Below are 16,227 nucleotides of genomic sequence, written 5' to 3' on the forward strand. Positions count from 1 at the left end.
AATCAGTACAGTTCAAATCTGTTTGGCAAAGAGCATTTAATTCTCCAATAATCTGTTGGTCAACTGAACACCTACTTCAGTGTGAGACAGAGCGGCTCCAGGAGTGTGATGTAAGGCTGGTCGCAGAATAGATGAGGTCACTAATGTTAGACCTTGCACTGTTTGGCTCTGGCAAAAGATTCATCATCCAAAAATAACAAGCAATACAAAAAAGAGCCTGTTTTATAATATAGTGGGTCAAGCATGAACACAATAGTCAATAGGATATTATGTCAGGATTACATATTGGTCATGCACTCTCAGAGAGAAATGGACATTTGACCCAAACAGACAAATACGGTCACCGTGTCACATTTGTGGTCTCGTCGCAGTACATTATTCAGCTGGTTGTCATGCAGGACATGTCTGGATTCAGAGAGTATACAAAGAGGCCTAGTGTGACCCAGAGCCAGGCAGATTTAACCTAGGCTGGCCCGGGCCAGCACTTTGACCTAGGGTCACATTCAGCCAATCTTAGCCAAAAAACAATAAACACAGGCCTTGATCCCTACATCCGTACCCTCTCTCAAACATATAGCTCTCACAATACACCCCCTCTATCGTCTTAAGACCATTCTGCCCAGACACAGGGCCACGGCTGGAGGGCCTCTGGCTGCTGACGGACACAAGTAAACAGCGCAGCTCACACAAACACAAATGCAGCTAGACAAATAACACTAAAACCGAGCAGACTGGACAGAGGGACAGCACCAATGAAAGACATGTCCAAACAAGTTGTATCTCAGAATAGTGGCCCACACAGATGCACTTTCACCACAGTCTGTGACAATATGTACATATGCATTTGTGTGTGTGTGTGTGTGTGTGTTGAGGTATGTGTGTGAGTGCCCTGAACATGTCTGGGGTCTGCGTTTGGGGAGATTTACGCTAACTGCTGCTGTTTAAACACTCGGGGCCCACCAGGGCCTTTTCACCCTACTCAACACATTACCACAAGACAACCTTCAAATAAAGCTTCCAGGCTGGTAAGTCTCCCCCTTGGGCCCCTAGACAACCCCCACAATCCCCTCCACCCACCCAACTCCGTCCCTGCACTCCCTCGCCTGGCTATGCGTCACGGCTCCACGGATGACAGGTTAATGAGGAGAAAATATTTTTACAGGATCGCATTTCGACGGAGCCCTGAGAACCAATGGCAGCGCTTTTATGGGCATCAGCTCACAGACTGGGCACTTTTATCTCTTTATCTCCTCTGGCTTTATGGCGGGCAGGCGAGCTGTAACGCCTGTCTGACACAGACCGCAGCTTACTGACTTGCAGTCTGATCCGCAGCCCCTAATCTTGGTCTTAAAACCCCACCTCAAACTTCTAAGTGCAAAACCGAACCAGAGTCCATCCACCCACACTGAATAAATGTCTTACTGCATTCATGAAACCAGCTCATTCTGTCCAGTGGTGCTTATCAAAGATCTGAATGTGTTCTCTTTCCAAAAAGAAACCAGGCCCTTCAGACAAAGCGGCGCAGCTGCAGCAGGTTTGAAAATAAATAATGGTGAAGTTAATGGCAAGGCAAACACCTCAGGCTGGCAGCTAGAGGGCTCTGGATCAGCTCAGCATGACACACCTCTAAACTCTCATTTTCGCCCTTGTGACCTTCGCACCTCCCCCTCGCTCTTACCCTCCCGCCACCCGCCTTCATCCAGCTCCATCCGTCCACCCACAGCAAGACTGAATCGTCTGACCTGACCCCTTGAACTGTGCTCCCTCAGACCCTCACCCTGTCAGCACTCGTCCTATGGGGTGCCAAGCAGTGGCTGCCCCCAGACCGCGTTGCAGTCTGTTAATGATTTGTTAAAAACACAACCGTGGCAGGACAGAGGGAAAACAAAAAAAGATGATGAGGCATAAAAGAGAAGAGAAATTATCAAAAACTTTAAACAAATGTTTCTGCTGAGAGGTTCACTGTTGGTGGTCTCCTGTCGAGCTAAATCAAACAACGCTGTTTCTGTCAGAAAGGCTCCAATTTAAGACGGGGGGAGGGGAGAGAGCTGGAAGGCAGTGAACGAGGTATGCTTTAGCTTATAAATTTCACAGAAAAGGTGAAAATGGGCCTGGTTGGGTTTGATCTTATTTTGATGGGCGCAGGTTTTCAAACATGAGGATTGTTGGAAGGTACTGTTACTGGCATAGCAGAAAAATGCCTTTTAAAAACCAAGTGATTATTGTTTCATCTAAGAAAAAGTTCACAGGAAAAAGAAAGAAAGGGCTAATGAAACAAAAGTATGGTGGTAAACACATGAGCAGGGCCATCGGTTTCAACATGCAAGGCTGCACTCACCACCACCTCTGTTTGAGCCATTGTGACTCAGTGCATCTTAGCATGCAGATATGACAATTGGAGGAACAGGATCAGAGTCAGTCCTGCCCACTAGTGCAGTAATAACAGGAGACTAAATGAACAAAATGTGTTGCCATGTTTTATCTCTGAATGAAATCACTTGAAAGTTTTTTTAGTCTGATCCCTCCTCTCTCTATCAATCTTTCATCCCAACCAGCATGGTGGCTGGTTTCTTGAACAGTTGCTGAAAGAAGAATGGAAACAAAAACAGGGGAATAGAAAGAGGAAAAAGGGGTGGCTGCACTGTGCCCGGACCTGTCGGACCTGTGAAGCGTAAACCCACGGTTCCAAACAAACACCGCTGCACACTGTAAACTTTAGCAATGCAACTCAACAAAACCTATCAAAGGGTTATAACATTTATGCAGGAAGAACAACAATAACAAACAAAATACATAAGAGAGCAATGCCCTTATGAGCAAATCCCACACTTCCTTAAAAAAAACCCTGTGTACTATCGTATGGTACAAAGGGGTAGGGGCCTCTGTGGGAAAAACACCTCTGGATGCCTCAAACTCACTCACTGTCACTCTTAATCTGCCCCGATGTACAAGTGACACATAGAATGTGAGGTCACACACGTACACATAACATACTGTCTGAATGGGCCCCTTCACTGAAAATAACATGCATGCAGAGTCCTGATAGCTGTGGCTTGGAGCCTTTTAGCATGTTATAACCTGCCACTGCGTACCTGCAGAGGAGAGGGAACCGTCTGAGAGAGAGGCTCATTTCATTAACATGCAGTGTGCTGCTGGTCACTAATGGCACTGCAATGATGTAAATCAGTGAGAAAAAGAACAAAGGGTGTGAAAAACCTTTAGTACTGATCACAATTCAACTTTGAAAAACATCTGTGTGCAGGTGTGTGTTTGTGTGTCCTGAGAAAATGAGGTCTGTTGTACATGCCTGAGCTGGGAGGTACTTTGTCATGTTTAATTGTTGTCATGCAGCAGGTGACAGAAAAGCCTGCAGGCACGCGCTGATTAAGGCCAATATTAGCATAGCAGCAAGTGACTGAAACTAACATCAAATTCTTTTATCAGTAGTATCCTGACATACTTTCCACACGGTGGCTGCTGACACCTGGATGGATTCATTTCAGGTCTGCCGAATTCAAAAGCTTTGGCCATGTGGAAAACTGCTGGCCGTTGCTGGAGAACTGACCGGCTCTGTGTCACTGTTTGTTGTTTGTGGACGAGGAGGAGTTGGGTTGAAAGGGAACGGAGGTGCAGCTGCCGCGAAAGGGCTCTTTAAAAGTCAGTGAAGTACCACCGGGAAACGAATAATCCTTTTCATCTTGCCTCCTTTTCTCATTTGGCACACATTTTGTCACTCCTTTTTTTTCTTTCTCCATCTGCCCTCTTCCTCCTCCTTTCACTCATTTTGCTCACTCCTTCTTTCTTCCCCTCTGTGGAAAATTTAATGGTTTCCTGGGCTCAGAGCGAGACATTCTTTCACTGTGAACAATAATAACAAGAGTAAGAGCCACTTCATGTAACTCTCTCACTCCCTCAGTGAGTGGGTAAAACTGGGTATTCTGTCTGTGTGTGTACTCTGCAAATGTGTGTGTGTACGTGCATGTATGCCACACTTGTTTCATCTGTTTGGATCAGGTACTGCAGACTGGTAAAGCCAAGTGGGTGACTGCCTCGTTTGTTATCATCAAAGTCTGCTTACTCAGTACTTAAAAGTAACTGACACAGATAAGTGCTCACACATACACACATCTGCAGAGAAATGGAAAATCACTACAACGTGGCATGCATCTTTTATTCTTTGTTCTGTCCAGAATAAAACGTGGAAATGTATCAAATGAAAGTGAATGAAACTCTTCAGTATGTTTTGTGAGCTGCTGAAGCTGGACGGTGGAGTTATTGGAGGACAAGGGAATAAAATACGGTGAGAAAAACATGCGAGTTCAAGCACAGATTAAGGCAGCTGTTATATGGTTCAGGATCAACATCCTAATGCGGATCATGTCAGGAGCTGAACTCAACCTCAGGTACTATAAGAAAACATTAAATATTATAAATCATGTATCCAGATATAGGCCTACTGCAGCATGTCTTGATGCCAGGAGTTTACTGAGCATGCAGGCTTTTTCATTAGGGCAGCCCCAAGAAATGTGTGTGTGCTCCTGTCACCGGTGTCACATTTGACCACAAATGATGCAAACAAGCTACAAATGTGCCTCATGACATTTCAGACAAATATCAACAAGGCAGAGAATTTTGCTCTCTAAGCCACAAAGTCTCTGACTCTCTGTCTGAAGTCATGAGAGCGGTTATTTCAGATGACTTTTAGCTACACATGAGAGGCAATGTGAAAAAAAGAAGAGTGGCAGGAGGGCCAAGACCTTTGGTCTCATTTAGCCTCCAACAGCTTCACCTTCTGCTCTTTGCAGCTCAACATCAGAGGGCCAGGGAGGGCCAAAGGACCAGGGACAGGAGCCAGGGGCAGGATGTCACGTCTAACCCTGAACCCACCAGCCAAACCAGCAAGGCACTGTGGGACGCTTCGTCCCAGCTTTGAGAACAAAGGAAAAGGTCTGACACTGGCCAGGCAGCCCCCTGTTACTGGCCGGACTCCAAGTCTTCTAGGACCCTTTAAGGCTGCTCTGCGGGACCATGTCCAGGCTTTGGCACTGCTACGAAGTTTTCAACCCATCGCACATGGAGCTGTTCCCCTGGGGATGCAGAGTGTGACCTGACAGAAAGGACTTTCTTCCCAACACAGTACAGAATATACCAAAATGAAAACAGAGTCAGTCCACTCTTAGACTGTAGCCCCATCCTCAACACAAAAGAACAGCTCAGGTGGAGGCTGAAAGTGTTACCTTACTACTACTTTTAAATGTCTATGAATGCTATATAGAGTCACCACAAAAAGCCTTTAACAATGCTGCTGGTGTCAGTTACATAAATAATGCAGTTCTATTGCTCCTCAGGGAATGAGAGAGCTGTATGAACAATTATGTGAAATTCCACAGAGAGGAAACTGGTTTTAGATATTTTTTAGTATTCCTCTCAGCATGTCGTGTGAAGTAAGGCCTTTACAAGTGAGATTCAGGCCACGACATTAATGAAGATTAGATTGATTTCTTGACTGTAATTAGAATCAAAGTTCATCAAACACACTTTTCAGACTTTTCTTTAAAATGTTGCTGTCCAAATTAAAATGATCCAACAATAAATAATACATTCTCTTCTTTTTCCTTCTGTTGTCTGGTGAAGTATGTTGACAAGGCCAAAATGGAGGGAAATTATTGATTTTTTTTTTTTTTTAATGTGTCCACATTACTGAGGACACAGTGTCAGAAAGTGATGGGTACAGAGAGTTCCCAAAGAAGAGGCAAGTGGAAAGGAGGTGGTAGATGGATAAAATGGAAAGAGGGAGTGGTGTTGAAGGAGTTTGAGTGGTGTCCAGCAGGGTTCAAGTGCTGGTGTTTTGGTCCTTAAAGAGGCAAGCAGCAGGACTGAGATCCAGAAACCAGCAAACCTCCAACACAATGACAGTGGAGTTTAGGGGCTCCCCCATTTTAGAGACTTGAACAATTCCACAGTATGTCCGTGCATTAATTAACTACTTGGGCTCATATGCAAATCAGACAATGGAGCGAGACACGGTGCATGTGCTGAGAGTGTGTTAGAGCGCGGGTGTATTTCTGTGGGAGTGTGAGAGCCCATAGGTGGGAACTGGGCAACCTTCTCACCCTTGTTCTGTGCTCCTCCCCAAGAGTGAAATAGGAAGAAGTGGGGAGGTTGTGAACAAGACGCTGCAATGGCAAACACACAAGAGCAGATATGGGGGGTTGGGGGAGTAAATGCCAGTACAGGGGGGGTTAGGTGCTGTGGTAACAGGGTTCTCAGACAAACAGCGTGATCAACATTCAACACACACACACATAAACAGCGCAAACACACTCACATGCATTCCATACACAGACTCCTAAACTGAGAAACTGGGCAAAGCATTATGCAAACCCTAAAACAAGATGTAAATGGATAAAAAGATGTGGCACGTTGCCATAATCCCCAACAAGACATCAGTCTCCCATGGGCAAGAACAAGCTCTGGGAACATCTGAATGAAATGACAGAGAAATAGTCGAATTAGTAGATGAATGAGAGAGAAAAAAGATGAATGGACTTCCTTTCTTTCCCTATCCTCCTGAAGCTATAGATCTTTAAGTGGTGTTTGGTGTGAATGTGAGCATGTTTGTGAGGAGTTGCTCCTGTGTGTATGTGCACATACATACATTATACATTTATGTAAAAGTTTCCACAGTACATCAGCTGCACTTGTGTAAAAATAAGCATATATCTGTGCATGTGTGTCACTGCTGCTGCTGCTGCTGTGAGTGTGACCTTTCTCTCAACCTTTAATGTCTTCAGCAGCCTTGTCCTCTTCCTTGTCTGTGCCTCCCCTCCATCCCTTTTTTCTCTCATACTCTCAGTCTATACTGCGATTTACTCCGTCAAATCCACTTTCATTTATCTCTGTTTTTTTAACCTTAAGGTGTGCTGTGTATGAATCAGCTGTTTAAGTTTGTGTATTTGAGTGTATATATTATGTTATCCAATAGAGACAAAAGATCCCTGACATGGCATTCCTTATCTATCTTTAAGTTGTTTCAAACAATTAATCTTTAAGGTAAAGCATCTATCATTAATCCACTATGCTCCCTGATACAAGTCACGAAAATGAACACACTGACAAACAGCAAAACTGTGATACGTAAAAAATTAAGTGCCAGGATTCATGTGGAAAAGAAAATGAAAAAAGTATAGGTAGGCCCCTGTTGAGGCCTTTGCACCTATAACAACAAAAGTAGAGGAGGAAATGGGGGGTGTTCCTCTTCCTTCATAAGCAGGCAGTTGGGACATTTAATGCCTCTCAGGATGACAGGAACGTACATTATGTGAAAGCAATCAGAGGCACAAGCCAATTTAGTCACTGGCCTGAGAGGTGAGGACCAGTTCAGGGAGGAAGGAGACAGACTGACAGAAATGTAAATAGTATGGGAGAGGGATCAACACATTTCTTGAAAGTGACACTGCCACACCATCCAGATGTGCCCATAAAAACAGCTGGACTTTATTGCTTTACTGTCTGTCCTCCTACACATGACAGTGCAGCACAGATCATCTCTCACGTACAGAGAGAGATGTTGTGGAAGTGAGGCTCAATGTGAAACATTAAAACCCCAAACAGACAGAGCAGAAACATTTGTCTCATGCGAAATGGCCTTGTACAACAAAATGTTAGTCATAAATCACTGTGACATTTTGAGGAGCGAGAGAAGTGTCAGTGAAATATTATAACCAGAGCACAGAGACACGACAACGCTGAGCTTAGAGATGTACATCATTATACTAGTTATAATTAACAGCGTACAGAAATTAGAATTTCAAGCCAGACAAGAGAAACACAAATGTAGTAGCATTGCCATCAGGATATCAAACGGTCAAGACAAGAGAGGTAAAGGTTTAATCTACACCAGGTCCATCTGGTGTTGAAACAGCCCTCTCACTATTACCATGATACAAGGAGAAAAAATGTGAAGATGAATCTAAGGAGACACATTTTAATCAACGTAGGTATCTTTTCAGAATTTTGTGGTTGTGACGACATCAAGATCATCTGAACTATTCATATGGAGAGGCTGCTGAAAAACATGAAGTGTGTGTGGCAGACAATGCATACCTTATACCGCATCTTGGGACAGGAGTGAATGTAAAAGCCCAGGTAGTAGTAGGACAGCTTGGGGGACTGTTTCTGCAGCTGCCTGGTGAAAGCAATCTCCCTGTGGTGGGAAACACATGAACACACCTTCTCAGAGAAGTACTGCAAAGAAAAACACATGCTTCATGCAGAAACAGCACACTTTCTTTTTTTAATTAAATTAAATGAAAGTTCATGACATTTAAAGCTGAGCACTTTTCAGTGTGTTATAGATGTAAATGTATACACGCAGCTGATATATCAATAATATTACAATATTTAAGTGTCTGTGTAACTAAAGTAAAATGTGTTAGTATATAAACAGAATATAAATGAGGGCATTTAGAAATAAAATCGGTACTAGCAGCTCTGACTAGAAAAGTGCCCGAGCTGAGGAAGTAAACACCCACACTCAAAAAGGCAGCTTTTCTTGGTCTCATTTCATTACACAAAAACAACTGCCTTCTCTCTATCGGCATTGAGCCCTTGAGCAGAAAAGGAGGTGGTGAAAAAAGAAGGGGAGAGCGTGTAAAATAAAGATTTAGAACTTGGAAGATTTATACAGCTTCTTCAAATACAGTAAATGTCTCGCCCGCTTTATTTTTCCCCAATAGTTTCTTCCTTAATTGCATCCTTTTACTAAAAGCCTATTTTCCCCTTTCCCTCCACCATTTCCTTCACTATTCCATAACTAAATTCCAGCTCCTCTTTCTTCTCCCTTTTTGTTTCACTCTTCCTTCCACCCCTCTGTGTTTCACTCGCCTAAATGAAGGGGGAGAATTCCCTTTCTTACAATACTTAAGAGAGAAAGAGGCCTTAAAATAAAATAGATGCACTGAAAAATAAGACATGGGACAAAGCAGGCCAAGCCAGGGAGGGGGAGAGAGAGGGAGAGAGAGAGCAGGAGGAGAATATAAAAGAGGAGGGTCAAGAAAGAGAAAGGGAGGGAGAAGAGAAGCAGCTAGAGCGAGGTGCTAGAAGGTCACCCGCTTGCTGCCAGGTTCCTGGGTTCCCATCCCCTCTCCACAAAAGGGCCCGGCAGGCCTGAATTGGGGGAGGGGGGTCAAGAGAGATGAGGGGCCCATTCACAAAAAGCCCTGCGCCCCCCTTCACTTGAAGCCTTCACACCCCCACCTCCACCCCCATGGCAGCAGCTTGAGTCCGCCATTATCCCCTCTTCAGCCATCTGACACTCCAGCACAAGCCAATTATCAAGCCCTCTGCTCCTGCACAGCTTCGCTCATACTGATGTGCATACACATACACACCCAGACACAAAGGGCCCATAATAGTGCGCACCACGAGGTGCTTACTGCAGCCTCGCATGCATGCGGAAACATTTCATTACCAAACACTACAAGAATACTGTTGATTAGCCAGATATAAAATACAGAGTGAGTGAGTAGTGATGGGAAGCACACAGAAGATTTTCTAATAAAGGACAATAGCCTGAAATCACACAGTTTATGTAAGTACTCTTTATATATAATAAAAAACACTAGGAATGTCCCAGAGGAAGCTGCAGGATCACGATGGGGCCAGGCCTTTTTTGATGGATAAGTATCAGCTATGTAGAGAGCGATCCATTTCCCATCCTGTTTGTTTGCTCCGGCAAAGCAGCTGTCAAAGACGCTCCATCGGGATTTCTTAAAAACTGGAACTGTACAAAGTTGTGAGCGAGTTAAAGGCAAGTGAACTGAATAGCACAACAGCTAAATAAGCAAAACAGCAGCCTGCAGTTTCATCAAGGTTATGAGAGGATGCGGCAGCGAGCAAGCCATGTGTTCAGAGCCTCTTTGGGTTTAAAAAATGTTGCTCTGCATCTGCTTCATTTTGCAGGTGCAGCACACCTCTAAAATGTTGCTGTTGCTTGAGCTCTACATTTAAACTTAAACTGCAGAAAGTTGTAATGCAAGTTACATTTATTTTAAAATCTGATATTTCCTCTATCCAAAATCTAATTAGCTTTACTTATTTTAATACAGGCTTACTGCAGGCTCTATGTGTACTCTGCCACTTACATATGGAAAAATATACATGTATATCAAAAAAATCTCAGACTGGATGCCACATCAACAAATACTACATATTTAAGGACTTGGACCAGGATCAGCAGCAACACAACATAATCAGGAGTCCCCATAAGAAAGTGATCCAGGTTGGACACCAGCTGTGTTTCCAACACAGCGCCTCAGGCACCTCATTATGTGCTTCTTTTCTTCTCCTCCTCCTACTTCTCTCTACAGGGCCCGAGGCAGCAGAAGCTTCACTCCTGCATGAAATTTCTCAACATCCCCCTCTCCTGTTTCCTCTGCTGAATCACATGTGGATGCACATACTGTTGTATAGAAGATCAAAATGCACACATTGCTCTACTTGTTTTTGTACTTTTGTTTTGCCTAACATATACATTTAACCTCAACTGTAACATAATCCAAACTCTCTGCCTGTTTTCCCAGACGACAACTGGGAGAAAATCATGGTTCACACTGAGGATAAAACAAAGTTCTTAACATGTAATTCCTCTGTGATTTCTGTTTTTAAAGGCGTGCACTTATATATGAACAGCCCAGGTTCCAATCCATTTGGGCTTGCTGTGGAGAAGAAAAACCATCATAATGTAATGAATGTTTTCACAAGTTTTAAAGTGTGTGTGTGAGAACATGCATTCTGTACAATAGGTTTTGGACAGAGACAGCCAGGCCAAGCAGACTAGGGAGTGTCCAGACCTGATCAAAGGCCTGGGTTCTGGTGTCTGTAAACAAGCGGGAGTATTTCAGTCCTGCTGGCTCCCTTCTCCAAGGCCTCCTCCACACACCGAGCACTGTGTGTTGCTCTTGGAGTCAGACTCTTAAAATAATAAGTGATGGGGAACTGTGTGCTTATGATGACCAGGGTGTTCCCTCTATATGAGCAGAGCCTTTCTGTTTTAACTGTCAGGTTGACTTAGTGCATGATAAACACATAAGTGAACACTTGCAACTCACATACTAACACCTGTACACACCAACTTTGAAGAAGAGATCACCCAGTCTCGCACATCTGTGCAGAAATATTTTAAAAAGCCTTTCTCACATTATTGGGTTACATTTTACAGGAAACGGCAGATATGTGTGCCTGCAGTGTATGTGTGTTCTCTTATTTCATCTTGGCAGAGAGAACTGTCGTCAGCTGAACCACAAACAGAGCACTGCCTCAACCAATCAAGTGCAAGGAAAGAGGTATTTTTCCAAACCTACAGTATTATGGCACTTATAGTATACAGTTCTAAGGAAAGATAAAAATTTGGGAGGGGCTGAGAAGATCAAGAGTCAGGGAGAGAGCAGGTTAAGAGCAGGGCAAATATGAGGGAACGAAAAGGGAGGAAGAAGAAAAGAGAACAAAGAAATCTGGAAAAAAATGAACAAAACTGCCCTTTGTATCATAATCTGGGTCACAAGAAATCTGCTGCAAAAGATGGGAAGGGACAGAATGAGAGCAAATCGCAGCATCCCCTTTGTGACAGACAGCAACAAACATATGGTCCTGATTTTATGAAACATGAGAACTGACACCGTCCCTGATATGACACAGGAGGCTACTACTCATCTCCATTATCATCTATTATATTTAAGTTAAGACGGCTTCTGAAACAACAGAGAAGGGATGATGTGGCTTGTCTAAGCCCAGGGAACCAACCTGAGAGCAGAGTAGGAGCCCAGAGACAGTGAGGCAAAGTCTGGATGGTAGTACAGGTAGACAGAGGACACACAGGTAGGCAAGATATCAATCACCCCCACAGCCACAATGCGTCCGTCCAGCCAGTACTGCTGATGGAAGGAGCCGTAGCCCACCTCAGGTCCATCTGGAGAATGTTCTGCCTGAGGAGGAGGCAAAGACAGGAGAACAGAGAACAGAGAAGGTGGTCACTGGTCAAAACAATAATAGCACTCCTGTGTGCAATACAGGTTGCATGTAAAACATATAAATCATAGCAGAATGAGACTGTGGTATTTACAAGGACTATTTTCACTTTCTTGCACAGATCTACTTTCTCTGTCCTATATACACACCTGTACAATGGTGTATAATAACGCAGGCTTTTCCCTGCCAGGCCTCACGCATTATGTGTGGGGGTGTACAGTAGCCTCACGTTCAGCCCGCTAATGGCTCCCAAATGTGGAGCAAGAGCAGGAGCAGGGTGGAGTTGGGGGGGAACTGGCCACAGAAACACTCCAGGAGAGGACTTTTAATAAAAGACCCTGCATGAGCAAAATCCATTTCACCAGGCGGTGGTGGAGTGTTGCCAAGCTCTCTCCTATATACGTCTGTGTCTGCTCTCTCCATGTGGCATGAAAGAATGTGTGTGTAGGTGTGTACCCGCGTGCTTGAGTCTACCCCATTAATAAAACAGTTAAGTGTTTGACACACGTTGAGTTTCTCATAGGGATCCGCATGCTGGGTTTTTCAATCAAGTGGCTTGACTGCTTTTATCACAGAGGCTTAAGACGAGAGGCTCGGGGTTAGGGTTAAAAGTCATACTTAAGCTTGGGTATTGGTTTATGTTTGTGTGTGTGTGTGTGTGTGTGTGTGTGTCAGCGCGTGAGTAACAGAATCCCTCTCCTTTGCCAACATTCATCTGGACTCAGTTAAATAGCGCAGACGCTGCTAGTTATCATAACACTCAGAGAGCTAACGTGCTTATCCAGTGCATACACTGGGCCCACACTCTGACCAAACTAAACCTGACCAAACAGAAACAAGGCTCATATACACACACACAAACACACACTCCCTGCAGCTCTGTGACCCCTGAGGGCTGATCATCACCAATGGGGTGACTGTGTGCCACATTCCTCCTTACTACAATGTAAGGTTTCTGGAGTAGAGCTGGTAATAAAAATAAAACTATATCGCTCTGACTCAGGCCCTTGGACACCCAGGTCTGATTACTTGTCTGACTTTTTTTAAGATGTGTGTGGGTAATTGCGTGGGAAGGGCTGATTACATCGTATAAATGCTGCTCCACATCACAGGACATATGATATGAGATAGAGATGATGTGGGTTTACTACACATTAGCTGTAAATGACTCGCAGGTAAAAGGGGGGAAGAATGAAGAATAAAAATGAACAGTATTTTGAGAGGGGGTAGCTGGAGATGTTGAAGGTGACAGCCACCACATCTGGAGCAAGCATTGCACTATGTGTGTGTGTGTGTGTGTGTCTGAGGTTCAGGGAACTGTCCGTCTGTGTAAGCAGGCAGCCTGTTATTTCTTGGCACCAGTTCCCCCAGAAACACTGGAGGCTTTGTCAGAGGCCCCTCGGCCTCATTTAGAAGTTGTAAGTAAAAGGAGAGAGCGCGAGGTGATTGTGTGTGTGTGTGTGTGTGTGTGTGTGTGTGTGTGTGTGTGTAAGAGAGGGAGATTTTCCTTAACCCCACCTCGAGTGTACATGCTTAAGTGCAATTATACAAATATGAATGCCAGTGCAATACAAGTAATGGCTGTCTGAGTTTGTATGTTTGTTTATAAGTTCATACCATGTTCAAGGCTGATCTTGTCAGACTGACCCGCACGTCACCTCAGACGACAGCTTAATGGTTGTGTCCTTGCCACTGTGACAACAATCTAAACATTCTGTGGAGCACTTCAAACCACCCCAGATCTTCCTCTTCAGCCCCAAATCGCTCTCATATGGCCTAAATACAGGGGCCGCGTGAGGAGTGTGCTTTATCTCGACAAAGCGGGGAAGTGGTGTGCGTACTGCACATTTGTTGAGAGGCATTTAGGTAGACTTTTATTGAATCAGAAAGGCTCATTCTGTGAAATTGTCAGGACCTAGTATATGCTTTTTACTTTCAGACTTTCTTTAGCCCCAGAGCAACAATACAAACAGCTCAGAGCTAAGGTATTAAATTGTACCTAAGTATAATAAAGTGTCTTGCTGAATTAGATCTCTAGTGGTTGTATTTGTGTCATGTGTGAAATGTAACAAACATTTCAAAGGACATTATTGTTTGTGATCATTGATCGAAAGGCACAATTTGGACAAAGAGGGTGACATTTCATTCGATGTGATGAAACACCACAAAGCATTTGATCAGAGCAGCTGTTGGAAACATTGTTTTCCAATAGCAGAATGGACAAAAGCTTGGCATGGGCTTAGCGAGCGTGGATGTGACAGATATTAGCAGAAGAACAGATTTTTGTAATAGCTTTGAGTTTATCCCATTTTCTCACAACATTCAGTGAATTACACAGTATCTTTTGGGGACAGGAGGATTTCACTTATAATTTCATATTTATTTTTGCCCAAACTGCAACACTGTGTTGTTGCACCTGCAGTAACAATGATGGTTCTGGCACTGACTGTCAACTGATATAGACCTGCTTCCACACACAACCACAAATATATACAGAGCATGGCCTACAAGCAGGCTGCAGGTGTAGTATAGCTCATATGAGTGTCACTATGCAAAAACAATCATTTCTCCCATACTTTAAGGGACAAAGTGAAATTCATTGTAGTATTTAACACACTGACAGAACTCTCCTGCTGTTTTACTCTGGATGCAGCTGGTGGACTTTTCTGTTTTGGCTTACAGATGAGGCCTGTACAGTGGGGTCTGTGTGTTCACTACTATGGTATGTCAGCTGGTGCATTCCCTGCTGATGTGTATCTCTGTTACTTTACATAATGAAAATTCACATCCCCATCCTCTCAGGGAGAAAGAGAGGAGAAGGAGAGGAGAAAACACAGATGGACAGACAAAGAGTTTCAGAGGAGTGGCCGAGGGCCTGGGTCCATAAAAAAACCTTAATGACTAATTGGTGAACACCCCTGTTAATGAGTGTTTGCCCCTTGGTTAGACACATTAGGAGGCTATAAAGACAAATAAATAGAAACAGAATGAGTGCATGAACCCCACACAGCCCATAAAACCTGGAGTTTCTTGACCTCAACAAGGTCAAGTGCAGTGAGAGACACCTGCATGACTGCTGCTCATCATGTTTGCAGGCACTGATGTGCCACTGTTTATCAGACAGCACAAATGTGTTTTTACTTGTCTGTTTGTTTGTGTAAATGTATTTTTTTAAAGGAATCAGTGACAGCTGATGTTAATTATCTCAGAGTTTCAGCATGAATCCTCCACAATTTTGGTAAAATGGAGCACAGCAACTAACAAACAAGTCAGACAACCTGGGTCCTAATGAGCAGCTGAATTTTTAAGTATGCTGTTTGCATACATTTGTATAAATACAGGCTTACATGTGAGCTGATGAACCACACAGTATGCAGGTCCATGTGGTGAGTGTCTGTGTGTGTATTTTAATAGCACTCTGATTGGAGACAGATGGAGGCCAACACGCAGAGGTAGCTCAGAAAGCCACGCATAATAACTCTGAAATGGAGAGCATTTGGAGAAGACAGAGGGAGAGATCAGAGAAAGAAATAAAAACAAGTTGGGCGAGAGGAGGCCAAACGAATGAAGACGGCCCCCTAAATCAGTCTGAGAGGAGGGGACAGTGAAGGCAGGAAGATATGTGAGGCAGTGTGCAACAGTACGTGTGCACACACGTGTGTATGTGTGCAGACCTGTGTAATTCACTGTGCCTGGACGCCAGCCTTGACGAGGTGATAAAAGCTTGTTTCCTATAAACACTAATGATGTTCATTAGTGAAGACCTGAGGGGGCCCAGGGGCAGCACAGAGTGGCTGTGTTTGTGTGTCTCTGTGTCAGTCAGTCTGTGTGCTCTTGGACCTCAATCCTATTAAAGTGGCCGTTGTAAGTGCCCATCCTGGGTCTAATTGCTGGTGTAATTGTCCTGATCCAACAGGTCCACTGGTGTTTCTGAAGTCTGCAGCTCACCAGGCCTGCTAAGTGCTCCGTAATGCCTGGCTGCACCTACATCTCACTCAGTGACCACAGAGAATACCCACAGCTTAACCACAATCCTCCTCCAGATGTCAGCAACATCCTTCATATTATAACCATCTAAATTTTTAATTTGTAAATAGATTACCAGTAAGATTGTATTAATTAAGCTCCAGAAACTGACATTAAACTTCCCTTGGAGCCTAAATAATTACTTCTTTTTGCAAACTAGGCCGATAGCCATCT

The 16,227-nt window shown here is 44.0% G+C and overlaps 1 protein-coding gene across 4 annotated transcripts in view; it reads right to left on the reverse strand.

The window, feature by feature from the left end:
• The window catches only part of LOC108885765 (arginyl-tRNA--protein transferase 1), a 46,291-nt gene that overhangs the window by 11,471 nt on the left and 18,593 nt on the right, over positions 1 to 16,227 (reverse strand). For all 4 annotated transcript variants that reach the window (XM_018680195.2, XM_018680198.2, XM_018680197.2 and 1 more), the window contains 2 exons: positions 11,803 to 11,984; positions 8,107 to 8,206 (listed from right to left, as the gene is read on the reverse strand). In XM_018680195.2, the coding sequence (XP_018535711.1) occupies positions 8,107 to 8,206; positions 11,803 to 11,984 (282 nt within the window). The remainder of the gene's footprint in view (positions 1 to 8,106; positions 8,207 to 11,802; positions 11,985 to 16,227) is intronic.

Source organism: Lates calcarifer, linkage group LG16_LG22, assembly GCF_001640805.2.
Source record: "Lates calcarifer isolate ASB-BC8 linkage group LG16_LG22, TLL_Latcal_v3, whole genome shotgun sequence".
In the NCBI taxonomy this organism is placed as follows: domain Eukaryota; kingdom Metazoa; phylum Chordata; class Actinopteri; family Centropomidae; genus Lates; species Lates calcarifer.